We start from the raw sequence: 21,329 nt of genomic DNA on the forward strand, positions 1-21,329 counted from the left end.
TAAAATTTTGTTCCTCGCTTATACACTATTCATTTATTCATTATTTACTATTCATATTATACAGATATACTGTTTTTGTTTCGTTACTATTATACATAAGTTGAACTTGCCCTTGTTATATAGGCATATTTTTTTTAATGATACAAACAAACTTTAAAAATATATAAAAAAAAAAAAAATTTGTTTAAACAATAAATTAATGGTATGTATATTACACAAATACGGAAAATAATTTTTTTCAAAAAAATTGTTATTTCATTAAAATATGTAAATACAAAAGATGTAATAAAGGATGAACTAAAACATGAAAACTCAAATTATTCATCACAAAGATTCTGCAAATTTCGAACATATTCGAAAAAATTAAAAGCGGAAAGATCGTTTAGAAATTGTTGAGAATAATAATAATTAGAAGCAAGAGCTGAAGCAAACAAAGATTTTAAATAAATATACGGAACCTTTTTAACAATTTGGTCAAATGGTACAATCTTTAAAATAGTTGTCGGTATTACTTCACTAAGCACACGTTTAAATAATTTATAATCTTTACATAATGCATCTGAACCAAGAATATCTCTTTTTAATTCACTAATTTTTTTAGATAATATATTAGTAGCTTGTGATATTGGGGTTTTAGTTCGTCTTGTTTCTTTCCAAAGACATTCAAATTCTTGTTCACAATAATAAACAATTTTTTTATGAATTTCTTTAACATATTCTTTATAAAATTCTGAAACTTCATCATCATCCTTATCTGATGATTTATTATTAAATTCAATAGTAGTATTTTTTCCATCCTGTAAAGAACATATTTTTATTTGATCTTTTTCTTCTAAAAGCAAATCACTATTTTCTGAACACATTAATTCGATAAATTGTTTATCACTTAATACAAGCCCAACTAACACTTCTAAACTACTTGAAATAACACCACCTTTATTTGTGGATGCATCTTTAAATAAAATAACATTTTTATTTTCTAAAATTGATCGTGCTTCATCAGAAATAAATACATTAGCTCCTTCAACAATATATTTATAAATACATTCACCATTTATTATAATATTATTCACATTAAAAATATTTATTGAATGGGGTCTACCACCACAAGGATTAAATAATTCACAAGAATTTAACGGGTTCAGAAAAAAAGTATTACGACATTCTAACCCACTTTTTATTACTTGATCAAAAATTTGTACATTATGATCTTCAATAGAAATTTTAAATCCTAATTCAGATAAATATTTTTCATTATATAATATACAAGATGTATTCATTTTATCAAATCTTAATTTTGCTAATCTAATTAATTCTTCTTTATTTAATCCATTTTTATCATATAATACACCAGATCCATCTATAATGGAAATTATTTTTGTTTTTGACTGAAATATAGCATTACTTCCTAAATCACCATCAGGACCACCAACTAAAGATCTACTAATATTTTCTTCATTTATATTTAATTTTTCACACAATTTTTTAATATATGTTTCTATACCAAGTGTTGTCATTCCATAATAATCATGAGGGACTCCTCCGTTTTTTCGAAGTTTACCAGTTGAAAATGTTTTCCAATAAAAATAGTTTCGTTTTTTTGCCATTATACAAGCCCAATCCATTAGTTGATCTGATCCTGTATTTTCATCAGGACCTAAAAATATTAAATCTTCTTGATTTGCATTTTGTATATTTTTCCCATTTTTTTCGCATTGTTCTTTTTCTATTTGTTTTAAAAATATCGAATTTTCATTTTCGCCATCTTTTGAATTCATCACTTTGTTCACAACATCTTCTGTAGTTCTACTACCAAATGAAAATTCAATTTTTGATTGGAATTCTGATTTTAAAACTTCATTTTCATTCTTATTATTTTCTCTTTTATCCATATCATTGCTTCTGATTCCATACACATTATTAGATGTGAGATCCATTTTCTGAACTTGATCCATATTTGAATTACCTACATCTTCAATTGTGCCACAATCAGCACAATCATCACGATCATCATCATCATCGTCGCCAATTATAGATAATTTGGATGCAACAGAATTAGAACCTTTATATGATGATTCAACAAGTAGATCTAAAATAGAATTAACATAAGAATAGAATGCAAGATTTTTAATATGTTTTGTGTGTTTTGTTTTGCATACATCTATATCTAAAAGTATAATTCCTTTACTCCCACCTTCTGGAATATCTTTATTTTTAAAATTTTGAGTATATGATAAATTATATGCTTCATCAAATAAATTATTATAATTATGCATATAAGAGTTAGTGTTATTTGATATAACAATTCTTATTCCTCCTCTTGAAATCGGAGTAAATCGAATATGAAATCCAACAAAATGTAATCCTAAAATCATAATAATTGAATATGGTTGTGCATCATATATTGAATCTTTTAATAATGAACCATCAAAAGATATAGCAAAACTAATTTTATGTGAAAGGAAAAAATTGGTTTTAACTGCATATTTTTCAAACATATAAAAATATTGTAAAATATTTTTATAATGATTATCTTCGATTTCATCTATTATATCTTTACTATCTTTATACTCATCGAAATTTAAAGTTTCATTATTTGTTCCATTACTAAAAAATCTTTGTTGAATTTTTGATTTATTATTTTTATTTAATTTTCTTTCAAAATTAAGAAACAACAATTTTATTGTTCTTGGATTATTTACTGCACAGTTTAATATTTCATCTTTTGTATATTTGGAACTTTTTAATTTTTCTTTTATTATGTAAAAATCATTCATGATTCCAGTTCCTAAATTACTAGATCCTGACCCTTTCAGATTTAATGCGTTTTCAACATTCTTATAACTAGAAAAAGAATTTGTTGAAAAAAATGCAATAAATTTTATAACTATAAATAAATATGCAGATTCTTCAGCAGTGAATATTCTTTTTACAGATAGTTGGATAAACTTTGGATCATTGAATAAACATAATGTTTTTAAAGATTTCACAATTTTATATATTCTATTTCTTAATGCTAAAGATCCCATTTTCTCTTGTTCTGAATCTAAAATTGCATTCACATTTAATATAATCAACAAAACACCATTTTTTAATGGTTCAACATATTTTGAATATGAAAAACATCTATGCATATTTAAACAATCCCCAATCAATGAAAATATTGTAGGTATAACATTATTTCTTTTTACTGCTATAGTTAAAGAAAATGTATTTTCTGATATTTCACAATAATGGGTTTGCAAATATTGACCTGTTAAATCCTGAATTACAGCTTTATTCAATTCATAATAAATTTCTTCCCATTTTGTTCCTTTTATATACTTATAAAAATTAACATCCATTAATTTTTCTAAATCAGTTTCATTTTCATTTAATATATCATCTTTATATGTTGGTGGTTCTAAAATATATGTTCTTAATGGCTCTTCATATGTATGTTCTTTGTCAAAAACAGAATGAACTGATCTAAAACTTTTTAATCTATAACACTCTTTTGACATATCACTAAAATTAAAATATTTTTCTTCAATTTTTTTTTCCATTTTATAATTTAATCTTGTTTTATTGTCATTAGCAAATACACGTGTCATTATAAAAACAATGTTATTATGAGTTTCTTCAAATGTAGGAAAATATTTATCGCTAGAATATTGTTCATTAATTTTAGACGTTATTATACACACAACAACTTTACTTATTAATTCAGGGCTTGTTTCTTCAAAATGAAATCTATTAAATCCTAGCTTGTTAAAATAAAAATCAATACTATAATTTATTAAATGTTCAGAAAATAAATTGTAACTTTTCAATAATTCCCTTGTCTGTTCATATTTTTCTTTCCATATTATACTATTATTTGAAAATCCTTCTTGATTAAAACACAATTCTCCTGAATGTGCAGGTGATAATGTTACGGATGGACATTGAATTTCCATTGTGTAAAACAAAATAAGTAGGAATTTATAATGGGGGAAGTAATATATATGTAATCTGTATATATATATATATATATATATGTGTGTGTGTGTGTGTATTCTTTTTGTATTATTTACGAACTATTTTTCGAATTCACCAGCGTGAAAAAAAAACAAAAATATAAATACAAAACAGATATTTTTCAACAGTGTGCACACATGAGGGCATATATTTATAAATGCGTTTTTGAAAAAATAAATAGGGTTATATGCGTAAATAGATTAACTAATAAAACGCATATAAATATTCATATATATTATATGGGTAAATCCATGTGTACTTACATAATAATTTTATTGCGAATTGTAAATTGCAACATTATATGTAAGTAAGAAAAAAAATATGATTACACAAAATAGGATAAACTTTTCTCAATACTTTTATATTTTTTGTTTTAATATATTAAATGACTTTACCAATAAAATAGTATTGGCATAAAAAATATATAATACTATGATATATATATGTCATGTTGTTTGCATAATATATGTCTTTGGGTAATAAAAACGAAAATTATATATTAGCAGGAAAATATCCTAATTAAATTTTACAATATAATATGGGGTTGTTAATTCATAATGTTAAATTCATTGGTTTTATGAAATTTAGGGTTTATAATAATTTTGAATATTTGTAAAAAATTTATATTATTTTATGAATATTTTTTATTGTTATTAACAATTGTTTATTGTTATTAATATTTTTTTTTATTGTTTTACGAATATTTTTGAGATATATTTTGTGGGAAAATATTTGGATATTGTGAACATTTTATTTGTTATGTTTGCATTAATTTTTAACCACACAGCCATTTTCATACATACTGATATATTTAATTTATACAATTTGCTTATTTTATAAAACATTGTAGTATTTTTATTACGTCACACGTATAGAAACGGAAAATAAGGACCGTTAATTTTATTTTTTATGCAAAACAAAGCATATTGTAATTAAAAAATATGACAAAATAAAATAACATGCATAGATAATATTTATAAAGTTTAATAAAATATGGTGCCCATTATAGTGTACGAACTCCTTATTAACATGTGTTTTCTTCAATTTATTATAATGGAAAATTATAAATATATGTCACATGTATATATATGACTATATATATACCGTTTTAAGGTTTTAAACGTATAATAATATTTGGATATTGACATGCCCCTTTAATTTGGGGTCATATATATCAGTATAACAATACTATTATGTTATAAGCTATTTAAAAAAAGCATATATATATATATATGTTAAAAAATTATACTTTTTAAATATTCTATAAATATTTACTGGGGTGCTAAGGGATACGCAATATATTTTTTTTTGTATGGTAACTATTTAAGGCCTACTGACACACCCTTAATACATACATAAATATAAACCCTGTATACTCATATTTTGGTACTCTTAATTCATAAGTATCTCATTTTTTTAAACATTAATAAATGAATATCTTTTAATTATTTCCACCTTTCTCCTTATTTTCAAATACGTATATATTTAGTTCGCTTTTTATCAAATTATTTTTTTTTTATTTTATAATTTTTCACATCAAAATAAAATAAAAAATACTTTATGAAGTAGCATGTTTTGCATAAATTATATCTACTTCGTTATATTATTGTTTTATTTTCCACCAATTTTACACCTCTATCTAATGCGTGCTTATAAAAAGAATGAACATTTGTCATTATGTTTACACAATTTAAAAGATAATTAAAGTTACAAATAAGAGTTTAAAGAAAAAAATATAAAACAAAATCGTAAAATTTATAAAAGGTTATACATACATATTTGTCAGTATATATTGCATAACCAATTTTGCTTCCCATGTGGTTTTACCCCATCTTTTCCTTTACATGCCCATTTGGTTGTTTTCACAGAATAAAAAGAAAATAATTGAAAAAAAAAACATATATGAAAAATTAAGTGAAACACATAAAATTAGAAAAGTTATTATGTTTTGTGAAAAAAACTCAAGTATTCATTTATACTATATGAAACTCCAAAAATAACACTTAAAGGGAAAATATAGGGAAAGAGGGATGGCTAATAATATTATATAAAAATTTAAGAAAAATACAGATAACGCCATTCTTAAAAACTGCATATACATACATACACACATGCGTATGACTATGTGCACCTTGTTTTGAATCTATAATTTTCTTCGCTTTTTGTGAAAGTTTTGCATGCTTTGAGTTTCATCAGTTATATTGAGATAATTGTTATTAGTAGTAGGAGCAGTATTGCTGCTATTTTTAAATATATTTTTTTGAGACAAATTCGATTTCATATCACTAAGTACATTATTTATTAAATTATTTTTTGTTAAATTATATTTTATGATACTGTAAGTTGCTTGATTCCCCATTAAATTCATATTTCCATTCTTCTCATATTTATTATTCGGATCTTGTTGTTTATTTATCGGGTAATTATTTTTTTCATGAATTTTTCCATTCCCAACAACATTAACTTCATTACTGTTTCCACTAGTAGCCTCTCCAATTTTATTACTATGAGCATTTAATGGGTTAAACATACGATCATTAGGTGGTATAAAAGTAGGAAAATGTTTATTTACATAGTTATAATGAGTTTGCTCTTCAACATTATTATTATTATTATTAATGTCATTATTTTTATTTCCATTATACTTCTCATGATTACCACTTTCGCTACTTTCGCTACTTCTACCACTGCTACTGTGAGTAGTCTGGCTGTTACTACTAATGTTACTGTATTTGGGGTCTGAATCCATAGTCATTTTTTTTTTGATTGCAACTTCTTTTTTCCCATCATGTAACGCGCCACTTTTAAATATATTTGTATCTGTATTTTTAAGCGTGCTTGCATACCCTTTCAAATAATCACGTAACATATGTTTCATATAACTATCTTTCATATCATGATTGTCTATATCATTGTTATGCATTCTTTCTTCGAGACTACCCGAATTATGATTAACTTTTTTATTATATATATTCCTATTTATTACACCATTTTGTTTTATATCTCCATTATTGTATATACTGTTTTTATGTCTCACACTAGTGGAATCCCCTGCTTCAACATAATCCTGCAAAAAATCTAAATAATTTGCTTCCTTTATTCTTGAATTGTATTCCCATTTTTTTTTTTTTTTTTTTTCCCCCATTTTGTTTTCATCACCAGAATTAGCTACTTGTGATTCTATTATTTTTTTTTTTTTTTTTTGGGGAAAATCAATATAGTTACTTTGGATGTTTTTATTTTTACGTAGTAACTTTAATAATTGCTCTAATTCCATATTTTTTTTTTTGTTCATATTAACAAACTCTTTAAGCTTGGGCAATTCTTTATCTATTCCGACCTTATCCATTCCGACCTTATCCATTCCGACCTTATTTCTATTATTGTAATTTTTGATACCATTTGTTGGAGCACTGAAATTAGATCTATCCGATTTAGTACAATTCTCTTCACTATTACTATCTTCTTCATCTTCCTCAGGTAATAATAAAGAATGATGCCGTGTCAGTTTATTCATTTCACGATTATTGTCATTGTATGCATGTGTCATCGCCATTCCACGATTTTGAAATTCCAATTTCATATTAGGATCATATTTATCTCCTATCAATTCATATATATCCTTTTTCCTTTTCCTTTTTTTAAATTGATTTAAATTACTTTGAATATCATCATCCGTATTATCACTTAAAGTATCATTTTTTTTATATTTTTTGTATATATTGTCTGTTAATTTTATTTGATCCTCTAAATTTAAATCCATCAATTGTGAATTATTATATTCTTTATAATTCAAATTATTAACATTATAATAATTATTTTTGTTATTAATAGGAGGTATAGGATATTTGCTTGTGGTAGACATGCCTATGTTATCACTCATTTCTCCATTACTTTCGCTGTTTATTTGTTCATCCATTTGACTTATAGGCACAGGTTTAATCTTAAAATTTTTTTGTAGTGGTTCTTTTTTTTTAATTCTTTGTCTCTTTCTCATTCCCAAATAATCAAGAGGTAATAGATTGTGCTTTTGCATCATTTCCATATTTTGTGGCATGCCACCAATGATATTACTATTGCTATTGCTATTACTATTATTATTGTTGCTATTACTATTGTTATAAATTTCTGCCTTTTTTTGCTCCGGTTTTAATAAAAGATTAGAGGGAAAACCTGAATGCTCACCATTTAAATTTAAATCCATTATCGATTCCTCATTTTCATTTTTGCTATATGCTTGTTCTTTTCGATGTAATGAAGAATTTTTACTCATTTTTTTTTTTCTTAAGTTATATTTGGAATCTAAGATATTGGGAGGGCCCATTAAATTTTCATTAGCATTAATTGGATCAACTTGGTTATAATCTGTCGTATTCTGGTTCCTTTCTTTCTGACCATTGAACATGTTATTTCTATAATTAACATCGTATGCATTATGATCGAATTCGCTAAAAGGATACTCATGCAACTTATTACAAACATCATCTCTCATGTCAATCATCTCAGAAATATTTTTAGAATGGGGAATAGTTTTATAGTCATAATTGAAATCATCGTAATTATTTTCCTTCCACATAGAATTTGCATAGCCAGGGATGATATTCATATTTTTGCTAGTATACAGTTTATCTTGCTTTTTTTTTTGAATCTTTTTTTTTTCATTATTATTTATAGAGGTGGTGTCGTTCATTGAATAAATATTATCATATTTGGTTTCATAACCTTTTTGATTTATATCAATAGAATCGCTAGTCGTCGTCATGTGCTTATTTTTCATATTCAAAATTATGGAAAAAAAATTTTGCTTATCTTTTATATTAAGGTCATTAAAAAATTTAGAATTATTTAAATTTTTTAATTCATTCATTCTCATATAATAAATCATGTTGTCTAACATTTCTAACCCTTTTAATGATTTATCATTCATTACTTTACTTTTTTTACTGTTACCATGCACATATGGTTTAACTGTTGGATATATATTTTGTGGTATTTCGCTTTTTACATTTTTTTTTTTTTTTTTTTTTTTATCATTTTGGCTAGCTTGCTCAGTTTGCCCAATTGGACCATTTACAAGGCTTTTCTCATTTTCTGAAAAATTCGGATTAAATATATTTGATATATTTTCTTGAGAACAAATTCTTTCCTTACCTATAAATTTATTTTTATTTAGATTATTCTCTAAAATATAATTTTTCATATTTTTTATTTCGTCATTATCGCTTACTCGCATTTTTTGATCATTTTGAATATCTGATGTAAGCTTTTCCATTTGCATGTTTAATACATTTCCAAGTTTGTTATTTTTAATTAAATTGTCATAAAGTATATGGGAATTAGTATAGTCTCCATTACGTTCATCATTATTGTTTTTGAAATATTCATTTGTTTTTGTTTCTTGTTTGATTCTGCAACTAGCTTTCCCCTTTGCAATATGAAAAAATTCATCAGAATTACGATGATGTTCAGTCCCATCTTCATGCCCTTTTTCTTTTCCCTTATTTATTCCCATGTTCATACCCCCATTTTTAACATATGATGCGATTAACAGTTGGTTAGATCGATCAATACCATTTGCCTCAGTTTCTCTTTGTTTAGACATATTTAACTTTTCATTATCATTATAGTTTATGTTACTTATATTTTCCTTTCCTTCCTTACTCATTTGCTTTTTTCTTTTTCTTTTTTCAAATTCGGTATTGCATTCAGTTTGCTGCAAATTCCCGCTAAGCCCTTGATAATAATTTTCTAGCAATTTATTTTGAATTATTTGCTGATTTGGATTTTTCCACTTTGGGTTTATACCATTGTTGCTGTTACTATTCACGTTGCTATTCACATTATTATTATTGCTATCCAAATTAGCATTATTATTTTCAAAGTATATTTTATATAATAGTTCTAATTTTTTATAATCAACTACATCTTTTTTTTTTAAATCAATAGCTCTTAATAATTGGCAAATCTTTTGTTTGTTCATCATAGTTCCTTGATTTTTTTCGACTTCTTTCCCATATAAAGTTTTATACAAATTCCCATTAGGTTCTTCATTACTCACTGGATCAGAAACTGTGCTATCAGCTGCACTTCCACTTATCATTCCCCCACCGCTTAAACCATTAATTCCATCATCGCCCATATTTTTTCTTTTATAAAATGAATTGAGTATTGCTTCTTTATAAGATAATGGCATATCGGGAAATTCGTTCAAGGTATTTATTATGGCATTCATGTCATTTTTTTTTTTGATATTTCGAGAAGAGTTAGCAGCTATTTCGTTCAGACGTTTTTTATCTAAACATGGTTCCATTAGGTTATTGTCGTTTTGCTTCATGTGAGGGTCTGCAAAATGACATTCAGAATATTCTTGTGGTCGTAAACCAGTATTGTTATGCATATTAAGATTATTTGTCATGTTGATATTTACACTGTCAAGCATTTTACCTGTATTCATTCCTTTTCTGTTTCTATAATTAATGTATTTACGAGAAGCTTCATACATTTTGTCATTCAATAAATATGATTGAGGTATTTCCTTTCCACTATTAATAACACTATTTATTTTATTCATATCATTTTTATCAAATTGTTTGCCTCCTATTATATTTTTTTCATAATCACTAACTATATATTTATTTTGAGCTCCATTTATTAAATTGTTTATTGATGCTGTTGTTTGTTTCCTTTGATTATATGGATCATTATTATTGTTTATTAAATTTGGTTTCATTTTTTTGATGTTGTTATAATAATTATATATTAACTTATAAATTATGTGCTCTTTATTTAAATTTTCAAAATTGCATTGATCACATTTATTAAAATAATCTTTTAATATATCCTCGTTGATATAAGTTTGATAAGATGCGTAATTATTTTCCTGTCCAATATTATGTTTTCCATCTCCACCCCCAACTTCATTTCTGTTGTGATTGATATTAATTTTGGAGTCACTTCTTATTCGTCTTCTCATTCGAATTCCATTTTGTTTATCTACAAAATTTATGTTTTTATTATTATATTCGATTTTTTCTGTTTGATTTAGCTTTATATTTTCGTCATTTCGAATATTATCTCGTTTGTTAGTATCATACCCATAACCATATCTCACATCATTTCCTCTATCAGTAAATTCTTTGCTTCTTTTAGTTTTGTTACCTTCTTTAAAATTTTTTCCAATTCTATAAATTTCATGATCAGATGGATAATATGTATGGCCATTATAAATATCGTTTTCATATCCCATTCTATTTACATAATTCCCTATCGTATTCATTTGTTTATTTCTGTTATAATAATATGCAAAATCTTCTTTTTTTGAATTTCGAAATTGGCTATTATTATTTTGCTTATTTTCATAGTTATTAATATTTACACTACTAATCTTATCATCTTTTATTATGTCTTTTTCTTTTTTTTTATATATATTTTTTAAAATAGATAAATTATCCTTACTGTGTAATATATTTTTTGCATTTTTTAATTTTTGATAATAAGAAGAATCAAACCTTTGAACACCCCCCATATAATTACCCTCATAATAATTATCCATATAGTTATCAGTTCCATAGTTAAAATAATTATCATAGAAATCGTCATCATAATAACTATTATAATCCCTTTTCATTCCATAACGCCCATTTAAATAATTATCATTTTTCCATATTCTAGAGTGTTTATCCTCTGATGAATATCCAACAAGTTTGTTATCATTATAATTATAAGATAAGGCACCTTTATTCAAAATGTGATGGTCACAATCTTTCTTAACACCATTCATAAATGAACTATCATCATATTCTATCACATTATTTCCATAATACTGGTATGGTGGACATATTCCAACATAGTTATTATTTTGCTTTTTTATGTAACCCTCATTTGTGTTAACACAAATGTTGTTATTACCACTATTATTTTCATCGAATAAATAATAATGATTCATCAATTTCTCTTGATTTAATCTATATATATCTTTGTTAAAATCACTATATCCTAACAATGTTTTATCGACATTTTTACCAGCCCCGTTTTCATGTTGATAACTATTATACATCATATTATATTGTGTGTTCATGGAAGGAAAAATGCCTTTATATTTTTTTAATATATATTTTAGCAAATTATTATTTACATAATTTTCACTTTTTAATATAGACGATATGTCACTATAGAAATTACTACTACTGTTACTATTATTAGAATTATTCTTGTTTTGGTAGTATTTTAAAAATTTACTTATATTGGCATGTATATTATCAGTTAGTTGCCCTATTTTTATAGTTCTCACATTGTTACTACTACTACTGCTAATAGTAGCTGTAGTGGTGCTAATACTGCTACTACGGAATCTTTTGAATTGTCTCTCATCTTTTAAGCATAATTTTGAAATTTTTTCTCCATCATAACTTTCTTTGTATATGTTCTGGTTCTCCCAATTGGCATAATTTGGAAAATTTTCATCGTTCCCATAATATCTTGGCTTCATCGAATTTTTACAATTGCTTTGCATAATACCATCATGAAATAAATTACATAAATTCTTTCCATTTTTGCTTTTTTGTTTTTTTTCAACCTGCCTAGAATATATTACATCATTATAATAGTCTTCACCATCGTCAGTGATATCATCACTCATTTGGTCGCTATCTGTAATGCTCTTTTCATTTTCATCTATTTTCGCTTTTGATAATAATTGTTCTTTCCTTTTCTTTTCAGCGAGATATCGTTCATATAGCTTTGAATTTTCTTTGCTTATGTTCCAATCTTTTCTACACGGATTTTCCACTTCATCAAAAGAATAAGATGCATTTTTATTAATGTGATACAAATGATACATTCGATTATCTTCATCCATACATTCTAATTCATTCATATAATGATTATCATTACCCATGTAATTTAATTCGTTACTAATTCCATTAAGATTTTTTGTATCTCTGATATTATTTCCATCACTAATATGATTAAATAGACACAATTTATTAAAATGATTAGTCGTTTCACCTATATATTTAACTCCTTTAATTTGAATAATTCCTTTCATTTCTTTCATTTGTTTAATTTTTTGTAATTTTCTTTTTATATTTCTTCTTTTTTTTTTAATTCTAAGCATTCTTTCTTCATCGTCAAGCATGCTATCGTTATCATAATATTCTGTCCCATGTTCATAATAATTGTGATATATTCCATGCATGTATTGATGCTTATAACAATATAAAGATTCATGTCTACTTGTTTTTCCTAAATTTGGCCATGATAAATAATTATTAGCACATTTTAAATGTACAAAATTTTTACAATTATATATACTACATTTCATTGATGGAAAATTCATTAAACATACTGAACATTTTTTTTGAAATAAATAATTAAACATTACACTAATATTAAAATATCTATTGCCATATGCATGATTAAATATATAATTATTATAATATAAACAACCTTTATGACATGTATATTTTAAATACTTGCCACTTATATGTTTTAATCTTATTATTCCTATAAAATAGTTATTTATTGTTTGAAGTTGATTACAAAATATACATCGGATATTATCATGCCAACTATCGTATTCATTATCTGTTAGTCCTATAACTTCATCATCATATAAATACATAAACGAATTTGTATTTATATTTCTGATCACAATTTCTTTATGATTTACCATCTCTTCACGATCTAAAATTAATTGAAAAGGAGCCACTTTTGATACTAATGATTTTTCAGTTGGAGATGTTACAACTGATCCTATTGAAGGAATCGCTAAAGATGTTGCAGTTAATGAAGTGTTTATAGATGGAAATAATAATTGAGTATTTATTGAATTAGTCATATGTGATAAGTTTCCTTTATTTTCCATTGAAACAGACACATTCTGTTGACATGAATCTGGATGAACTACCTTAGTATCGGCAAAACTATCATCATCTATAAATTTTTTAAAATTAGAATAATTTTCCTCTCTAGTATAAAAACATTTTGTCAATTTATCCATATATATCGTTTTATTTACTTTTTCAATTATTCGATAAGCTTCTCTTTTACCACTTAAATAAGAATCTACTATTGAATTACAACCATTACTATGTGTATGCTCACCAGCAAAAAGTAATCTATTTACTGGAAAGGATATAATATCTTTATCTATTATTAAACTTTTTTTTTTAAAATATGAATTTAATCCTCTTGAAAATTTATTATTAGTCCAATCATAAAAATATATTTTATCAATTTGTATTTGAGGTATCATATTTTTTAAAAAATATGCACAATCATTGATAACTTTTTTCTTCTTCATGTCTTTTTTTTTAATTTTATTTACTTCTTTACTATATTTACTTTTAAAATATAACGCTATTATAGGTTCTGCGCTATAAAAAATTATATGGCTATATTTGTTCATACACATTTCATTAGTATAACACATTTTATGCTCTTTATCATTATCATCTAATAAATGCTCCTGTTTTAGATATTTTATTAAACTGCTTTCTTTGGGGAAATTTCTTTGGTTATTCACTACATTTGTGCAATTATATCGAGATGTGATTGTATCATCTGCTTCATTCGCTTTTTCATTCACATTTTTGCATTGCATAGACTTGTTCCATTCTCTTACTTCATCTTTTATTTCATTATTATTGTTTGTATTATCTGTACTCATTAACTGTTCAAATGAATGCACATTTGATTCAGTTGTCTTGGATTCTAGATTCTTCAAGCATGGAGATAAATTATCTTGCTCCTTTTCATTACTGTTGTTTTTACTATTGTTAAATGAAAATAATTCATTTAAACAGTTTATACAATCTTCTGTTTTCGAAGATTTTAAATTATCCAAATTTTTTTTGTCATTTTCTTGTATTATTGACTGGTCAGGTATTTTCTGATCATTAAGAAAAGAATTCGGGTCAAAAAAGTAGGGGGCATTATCTTTATCATTTTGTGCATATAATTTAGTAATACTAGGCTTTTCATTATCATCATTAGTAAATAAATTCACATTTGCATCATTTTTTAATAAATTTCTTTCGGTCGTATTTTTCATAGTATATGTATTGCTATTTTTTTTGTCTTGGTTAAAGTATATAGTAACATTTTGATCACTTTTTACAATTCTTTTCTTAAGAGTAATAATAATTTTATTATTTGTTGAAACGCCCAATCTTTTTATACTATTGATTTTCCAATCAGGTAATTTGGGAATGAATTCTATTAATCCAATATGGTTACTTTTTTTCGATCTGTCTTTCATGACATTTCCTTTTTTCTCCAATTTTTTCTCCAATTTTTTTTCCGCTTTATTTTTATCGTCGTCCTTATTCTCCTTCTTGCCTTTTTTGTCCTCTGGTGCATTACAATCAATGGTGTTGGTACCAATGTCATTAACTTTTCCATTATGCATTTGCTTCTTTATTTTGGAATTATTTGAAGAAAAAACAACCTTATTGTTTATGTTTTCTTCCGTATTGTTATTCTTGTCACTATAATATTTATTATGATTATTATTGTTATTATCATTGGGCAAATATTTGCTGCTTGTATTGAAACTCATTTTCTCAGTATTGATTTTGTTGCCCAATTGATCGTACCTATTTTCCTTTTCAAATGATTCTATTATATTATTTATTTCTACCATTTCCCCAGTATTATTATGATTACTATGTTTATTCCCTTTTTCATTTTTATAATTAAAATGTGTATTGCTTTCGGCACATTTGGGTTTTTTTAGGCATTCTTTGCTAGGCTTGTTTTCCATGGTATCGCTTTTGTTTACATTACCAATCATATTATTATCGAAAATGTAGTTATTTGATATATTCACATTTTGGTTGCTTTTTGTGCTTATTGAACAGTTCGTATCGTTATTTTTATTATGATTAAATTCGTTGTCACTACTGAATATATTTTCATCATTTTCATTATTTCCGCCATACCCATTATTATTTGTGGATGATACATTTTTTCCCGGTGATGTATATAAACTGGCACTGATTGAGCTGAATAAATTATTAACACTTTTATTTTCGTTTGTCGTTACTTCGATATTTCTTATAAAGTCATCACTCATACTTTGCAAATTATTACTACTTTCATTTGTTTGGTAATCTGCTCCTTTATTTATAGCAGTCTTTTCTTTTTCCGTATTAATAAATGGTACATTTTCATGATTTTCAGAAGTTTCTTTTTTCGGATTGGGTAAATCTTTACATTTTATTTTTCTACTTTTTATATTTGAAACATCATCGGCATCATGATAATCAGAAACTGAATCTTTGCTATTTTTCTTGGCATCATGGCATGAAGTTGTAGTGGCAATTTCATGTTTTTTTTTTCTTTTTTCATCTATTTCATCTCCTTCTTTTACATTATTATTTTTAATCGAATTTTTTGGGTCATCTTCACCATAAGGAGTATCATTCTTTTGATCTTTAATATTCATATGTCTTTTTTTACAATTGTCTAAATCTACTTTTTTACTACTATCTTTCTTCTCGTTTTTGCACTCTTTTTTTTGTCCTCCTTCTCCATCATAAAATTTTATACTATCTTTCAAAACTCCTATTGGAACTGTAACAATACAATAGTCATATAATCTGGTGTCTACATAATTTTCAAAACTTAACTTAATATGGTCGTTGTATGAGTATATCTTATTGACAATTTTATTTTTTTTAATTTTAACATTTTTTTTTAATTTTTTAATTATTTTTGACAACTCAAATGTGCAACATATATTTTTAAAAATATCTAAATAATGCAAATTGTGGAATATATATTGTATCGATAATGAGTATATCTTAATTCCACAAACCGATTCTATTAGTGACATATATAATTTTACATATATATATGTTTTAAAATGCTTCTTTTTTTTTATTTGGTGTTTTTGTTCTTTTATTTTATTAATTTCTGAATTTATAACTTCTCCAAAAGATGCATATAAAAACTGCTTTTTTATAATTGGATCATTAAAATATTTAGTATTAGATATATGCTCATAAAAACTTCTCAATTTTTTTATGAGTTTAAAAAATTCATTTCTCATTTTGTACGTATATATTTTTTTATTATTATAATATATATAATGCTTGTATAAATGGCTATTTATATTATTATTATAAATATTTTTTTTTAAACAAAAGTTTATTAAGGGATTATTCCGATTGACATAAAAATCAACTTCACCTAAAAAGGATTTTTTATAACTTTTGGGGGAATATAAATATTTGCCACCTAATCGATTTCGTGCTTCATATATAACAACATCTATATTATTATTCTGTAATATATATGCAGCTGATAACCCAGACATTCCACCACCAATAATCACAACTTTCATTTTTTTATTAACATTCGTAATTGTATTTATATGGTAAATTATATCATTTTTGCTCGGATTATCATTCTTATTTTCCCGTGTTTTTTTAAGTAAAAGCATATTATATTCACTGTATGAAAAAATATTTTCATTCCTTTTCTCTGATATATCGATTTTATTATTTAAATTTAAACTATCCCTTTTTTCTTTAATTCGATGATATTTTTCTAAAGAATTTCTTCTACATTTCGGAAAACACCATTTGGGATGAATTTCGCCAATGTGTGCTTTTTTCTTCACCATTTTTGCTATATTGGTATCCTTCTCTATATGTTTATCCTTAGTGTCAATATTGTTACCTCTTAGTTTAGTTTCTATTTCTTGTTCACTTCTTATCCTTTTTCTTAATTTTTCAGCAATTCTTTTCCTATTTTCGTACTCTTTCTTTCTTCTTGTAAAATAGGTCATGTTCTGTTTCTCTATTCCTTCTTTTATTTTATCATTTGCTTTTACATTACCATTGTTATTAATATCATTAGTATATACTACCCTACCATTATTCGGTATATTTTCTATATAATTTAATCGATGTCTATCTTCATCTTCTGCTTCATCGTTCATATTTCTCTCAACTTCTTTCCATTTTTTTCTTTCTTTCCCTTTTTCGTATGAACATATTTTTTCGTATTTTTCCTTATTATCCGTGTCACTACTACTACAAATAAAGCTATTTGAATTATTTGGATAAAAACAGGACATTTCATCATAAAAAGAATTAAATATTATAGAATCATTTTCATAAGATGCTGATGATGATTTTACTATTTTTCTTTTTCCATAATTGCTTTTTGAATTTTCGCTTTTTACGCTCGAATATGCAGTACTATTTGATCTAACACTTGCAGATTTTCTTTTTTTTATTTTATCATTTCCTTCTTCACTGCTTTCACTCTCATTTCCCTTGTCATTATCATGACTGTCTTTTTCATTATCACTGTCCTTATTGTTATCATCACCGTTGCTATTATTCCCATCGTTATTATTCCCATCGTTATTTTTTCCATCGTTATTATTTCCATCGTTGTTATTCCCATCGTTGTTATTTCCACCACCATTAGTGTTGCTTCCATTATGGTTTCCCTCGTTGTTGGTGTTGTCTATTTTATCATGATTAAATGCATTTTCATCGTTTCCCCCTTTATTATTATCATCAGATTGTATTTTATTGATGTTTTTATTAATTTCATTATGATTGTCATCGCTTTGACGATTCCCATCATTCTGACGGAAACACATATTCCTTGTACCATTAACTTGTTGGAGAAGAGCATTTAAATTGGTTTGGTCCTGTTCATGCACACTGGAATTAGTTAATTCTGTAACACTATTTCTTTTGATATAATATATATTCTTACAGTTTTTATTACATAACAATTCTGAGTTTGTTGCCGTATTTTTTATTTGCATGCGTTTTTTAGCATTTATGTAGAATGCATATATAGCGTTGTTTTTTTCATTCCTCTGGATAGGATTATCCTTATTATTGTTACCATTAGCCTTAAAGGCCTTTTTGGGGTCTTTATTAATTTGACAAAACATATCTATATAATTTATTTTTTTATGTGAATTTTTAATATTATTTCGGGAAATGTTGTTTTTTTGTTTTTTTATTATCCCATTTATCCTTGAATTACCTACATGTTTTAGTTTCCTTTTTGTACTGATTTTTATTCTATTATTTCCTCGTTTTTTGGTTTTATATATTTTTAAAATATTTTTATAATTCAAATTATTTATTAGATATATTTTTTTAGATAAATCATTATTTGTTTTTTTAATTTTTATAAAACAATTATTTTTGAGTTTTCCATTGTGAGTAGACTCATTTAGTGTGCAATTTTTATATTTTTGCGATTTTATTTGTTTTATTTTATCATTTGTTAAATAAGCGAATTTTATTCTCTGATAATGTGGCAAGGATAAATATTTGGACGTTTTTTCGTTGAAAATATTATTCAAAAAATTTTTTTTTTTTTTTTTTTGCCCTCCACGAGGATGTTTTTCCATATTATTTAATGCCCAGGTTATTGGCATTATGGTTGTCTTTTTTTAAATATGGTTTATTTTATTATGTTTTGTTGATTTTATTCTATATGTTATGTTGTGTATTTTGTTTGTTTTTTATTTCGTTTTATATATTTTTTATTTTATATTATATTTTTTTTTTTTCTAGCTATTTTTTTTTTTTTTTGTATTTATTTTTTTTTAGTATGGCTAGATATTTTTTTTAGCTTGCAACTAGTTATTTGCACAAAGAAATGAAAATAAGCTTATCTTAACAATAAAAAAAATTATTATGATAAAAATAAAAAACACTCTTATAATGATAAAATTCAACACCTACATCCATATAATATATAATATAAATAGTATGCCAAAAAAAAGGTTAGGACCTTTTCCCATTTCATAAATATACATTTTCAATAATAGACATGTTGCACATATCTCATTTATTCTGTTAAAGTAAATATTTTCACATTAAGGTATTTATATAATTACATAAAAAAAATTAAATGTGATAGTGAAAAGATATCGATATTAACAACAATAAAAGCAAAAATAATACTAATATATTCTTGCTATGACATTAAAATTTATATATGTGTGTATTCAAATAAATAATATACATAAAAAACACAAAACAAATAATTCATATATTATACATTTTTTTATTAATATTATTCGATTTATTTTTGTTTGGCAAGCATGAAAAATACTATTGCATACGAATATATATATGCATATTTATACATATAGTTATATATACACATGCAACCTTTTCGAGTTGCCCAAGTATTCATAATATATGATTATATTAAATTAACTGAACATATACATAAATCCATTAGGGCATATGTTCAAATAATATATTTATAATTACACTAGAACAGATATTCGCATATGTAAGCGAAATTATTATGTTCAAAGCAAAGAAAAAGGGTATATAGTTGTATATAAATATATATACATATATCTAAATGTGTGTACATGCGTGTGTGTGTATATATGCTAACATATTTATATATAGACATGTACATACATTAATATATGGATATATAGACATGTACATACATTAACAAATTTGTATGTAGACATGTAAATACTTTAACAAATTTGTATGTAGACATGTAAATATATATATGAACACCGAAATGAATTTATGAATGGTAGCAAATGCAAACACAGGAAATTCTCAATATAAACACGTTTATAAAGAGGTATTAAGTTCATAGATAAGTATAAATATATATAATATGCATATCGAGAAAAAATTATGATGTCTACATAACATCATAAAATTAAACACAATAAACAACAGATATTTAATAAATATTAATAAGCATATAAATGTATAGAATTTTATAAAGGTAAAAATAAGGAAAAGAAAAACAAACGAAAAACCGAAAAAACAAAAAAAGCAAAAAAAACAAAAATTTTTGTATTTTGATATGCTCTATATTTGTTCTCTTTGTTTGTTTTTTGTTTTCTACATTAATTTCTCTTTTTTGTGTTCTTTTTTTTTTATTTTATAAATTTATATTTTATTATATATTTTTTAAAATATTATTTTACCTATTTTTCGAATTTCCTGATTTATTATAAATAAAAATATGGTTAAATAGATTTAAAAAAAAAAAAAAAAAAAAAGTTGAAAAAGGCAATATATTTAAATTCATAAATGTTGAAAGGCAATAAAACAATTGTTTATAAAATAAGAGCGCATTCAGTTTCCACCCATGTTACATTATAAATAAATATACATATATATAATATAAATATGATAGAGGTATTGCTTTGTTTCGATTTTATTTTAACTGGTTACGAAATCCACACCACATATTTCTTAATAATGGCGAATAAACAAATGAAGTTTTTTTATTTTTTTTTGTCTCGAATAAATAATATATAACGTGCTCATGCATAAATATTTATCTTAAACTAA

At 24.7% G+C, this 21,329-nt stretch overlaps 2 protein-coding genes across 2 annotated transcripts; both read right to left on the bottom strand.

The window, feature by feature from the left end:
* Nucleotides 1–317: 317 nt before the first annotated feature.
* Nucleotides 318–3,938, bottom strand: PY17X_1231700 (uncharacterized protein; the record flags this gene model as incomplete). Its single annotated transcript, XM_718798.1, has 1 exon — nucleotides 318–3,938. One exon carries the CDS (start codon nucleotides 3,936–3,938, stop codon nucleotides 318–320), a length of 3,621 nt encoding a protein of 1,206 aa, XP_723891.1.
* A 2,204-nt stretch (nucleotides 3,939–6,142) lies between these two features.
* Nucleotides 6,143–19,420, bottom strand: PY17X_1231800 (amine oxidase; the record flags this gene model as incomplete). Its single annotated transcript, XM_725415.2, has 1 exon — nucleotides 6,143–19,420. The coding sequence occupies one exon, from the start codon at nucleotides 19,418–19,420 to the stop codon at nucleotides 6,143–6,145; it is 13,278 nt and encodes a 4,425-aa protein (XP_730508.2).
* Nucleotides 19,421–21,329: the final 1,909 nt, after the last annotated feature.

Source organism: Plasmodium yoelii (assembly GCF_900002385.2).
Source record: "Plasmodium yoelii strain 17X genome assembly, chromosome: 12".
In the NCBI taxonomy this organism is placed as follows: Eukaryota; Apicomplexa; class Aconoidasida; order Haemosporida; family Plasmodiidae; genus Plasmodium; species Plasmodium yoelii.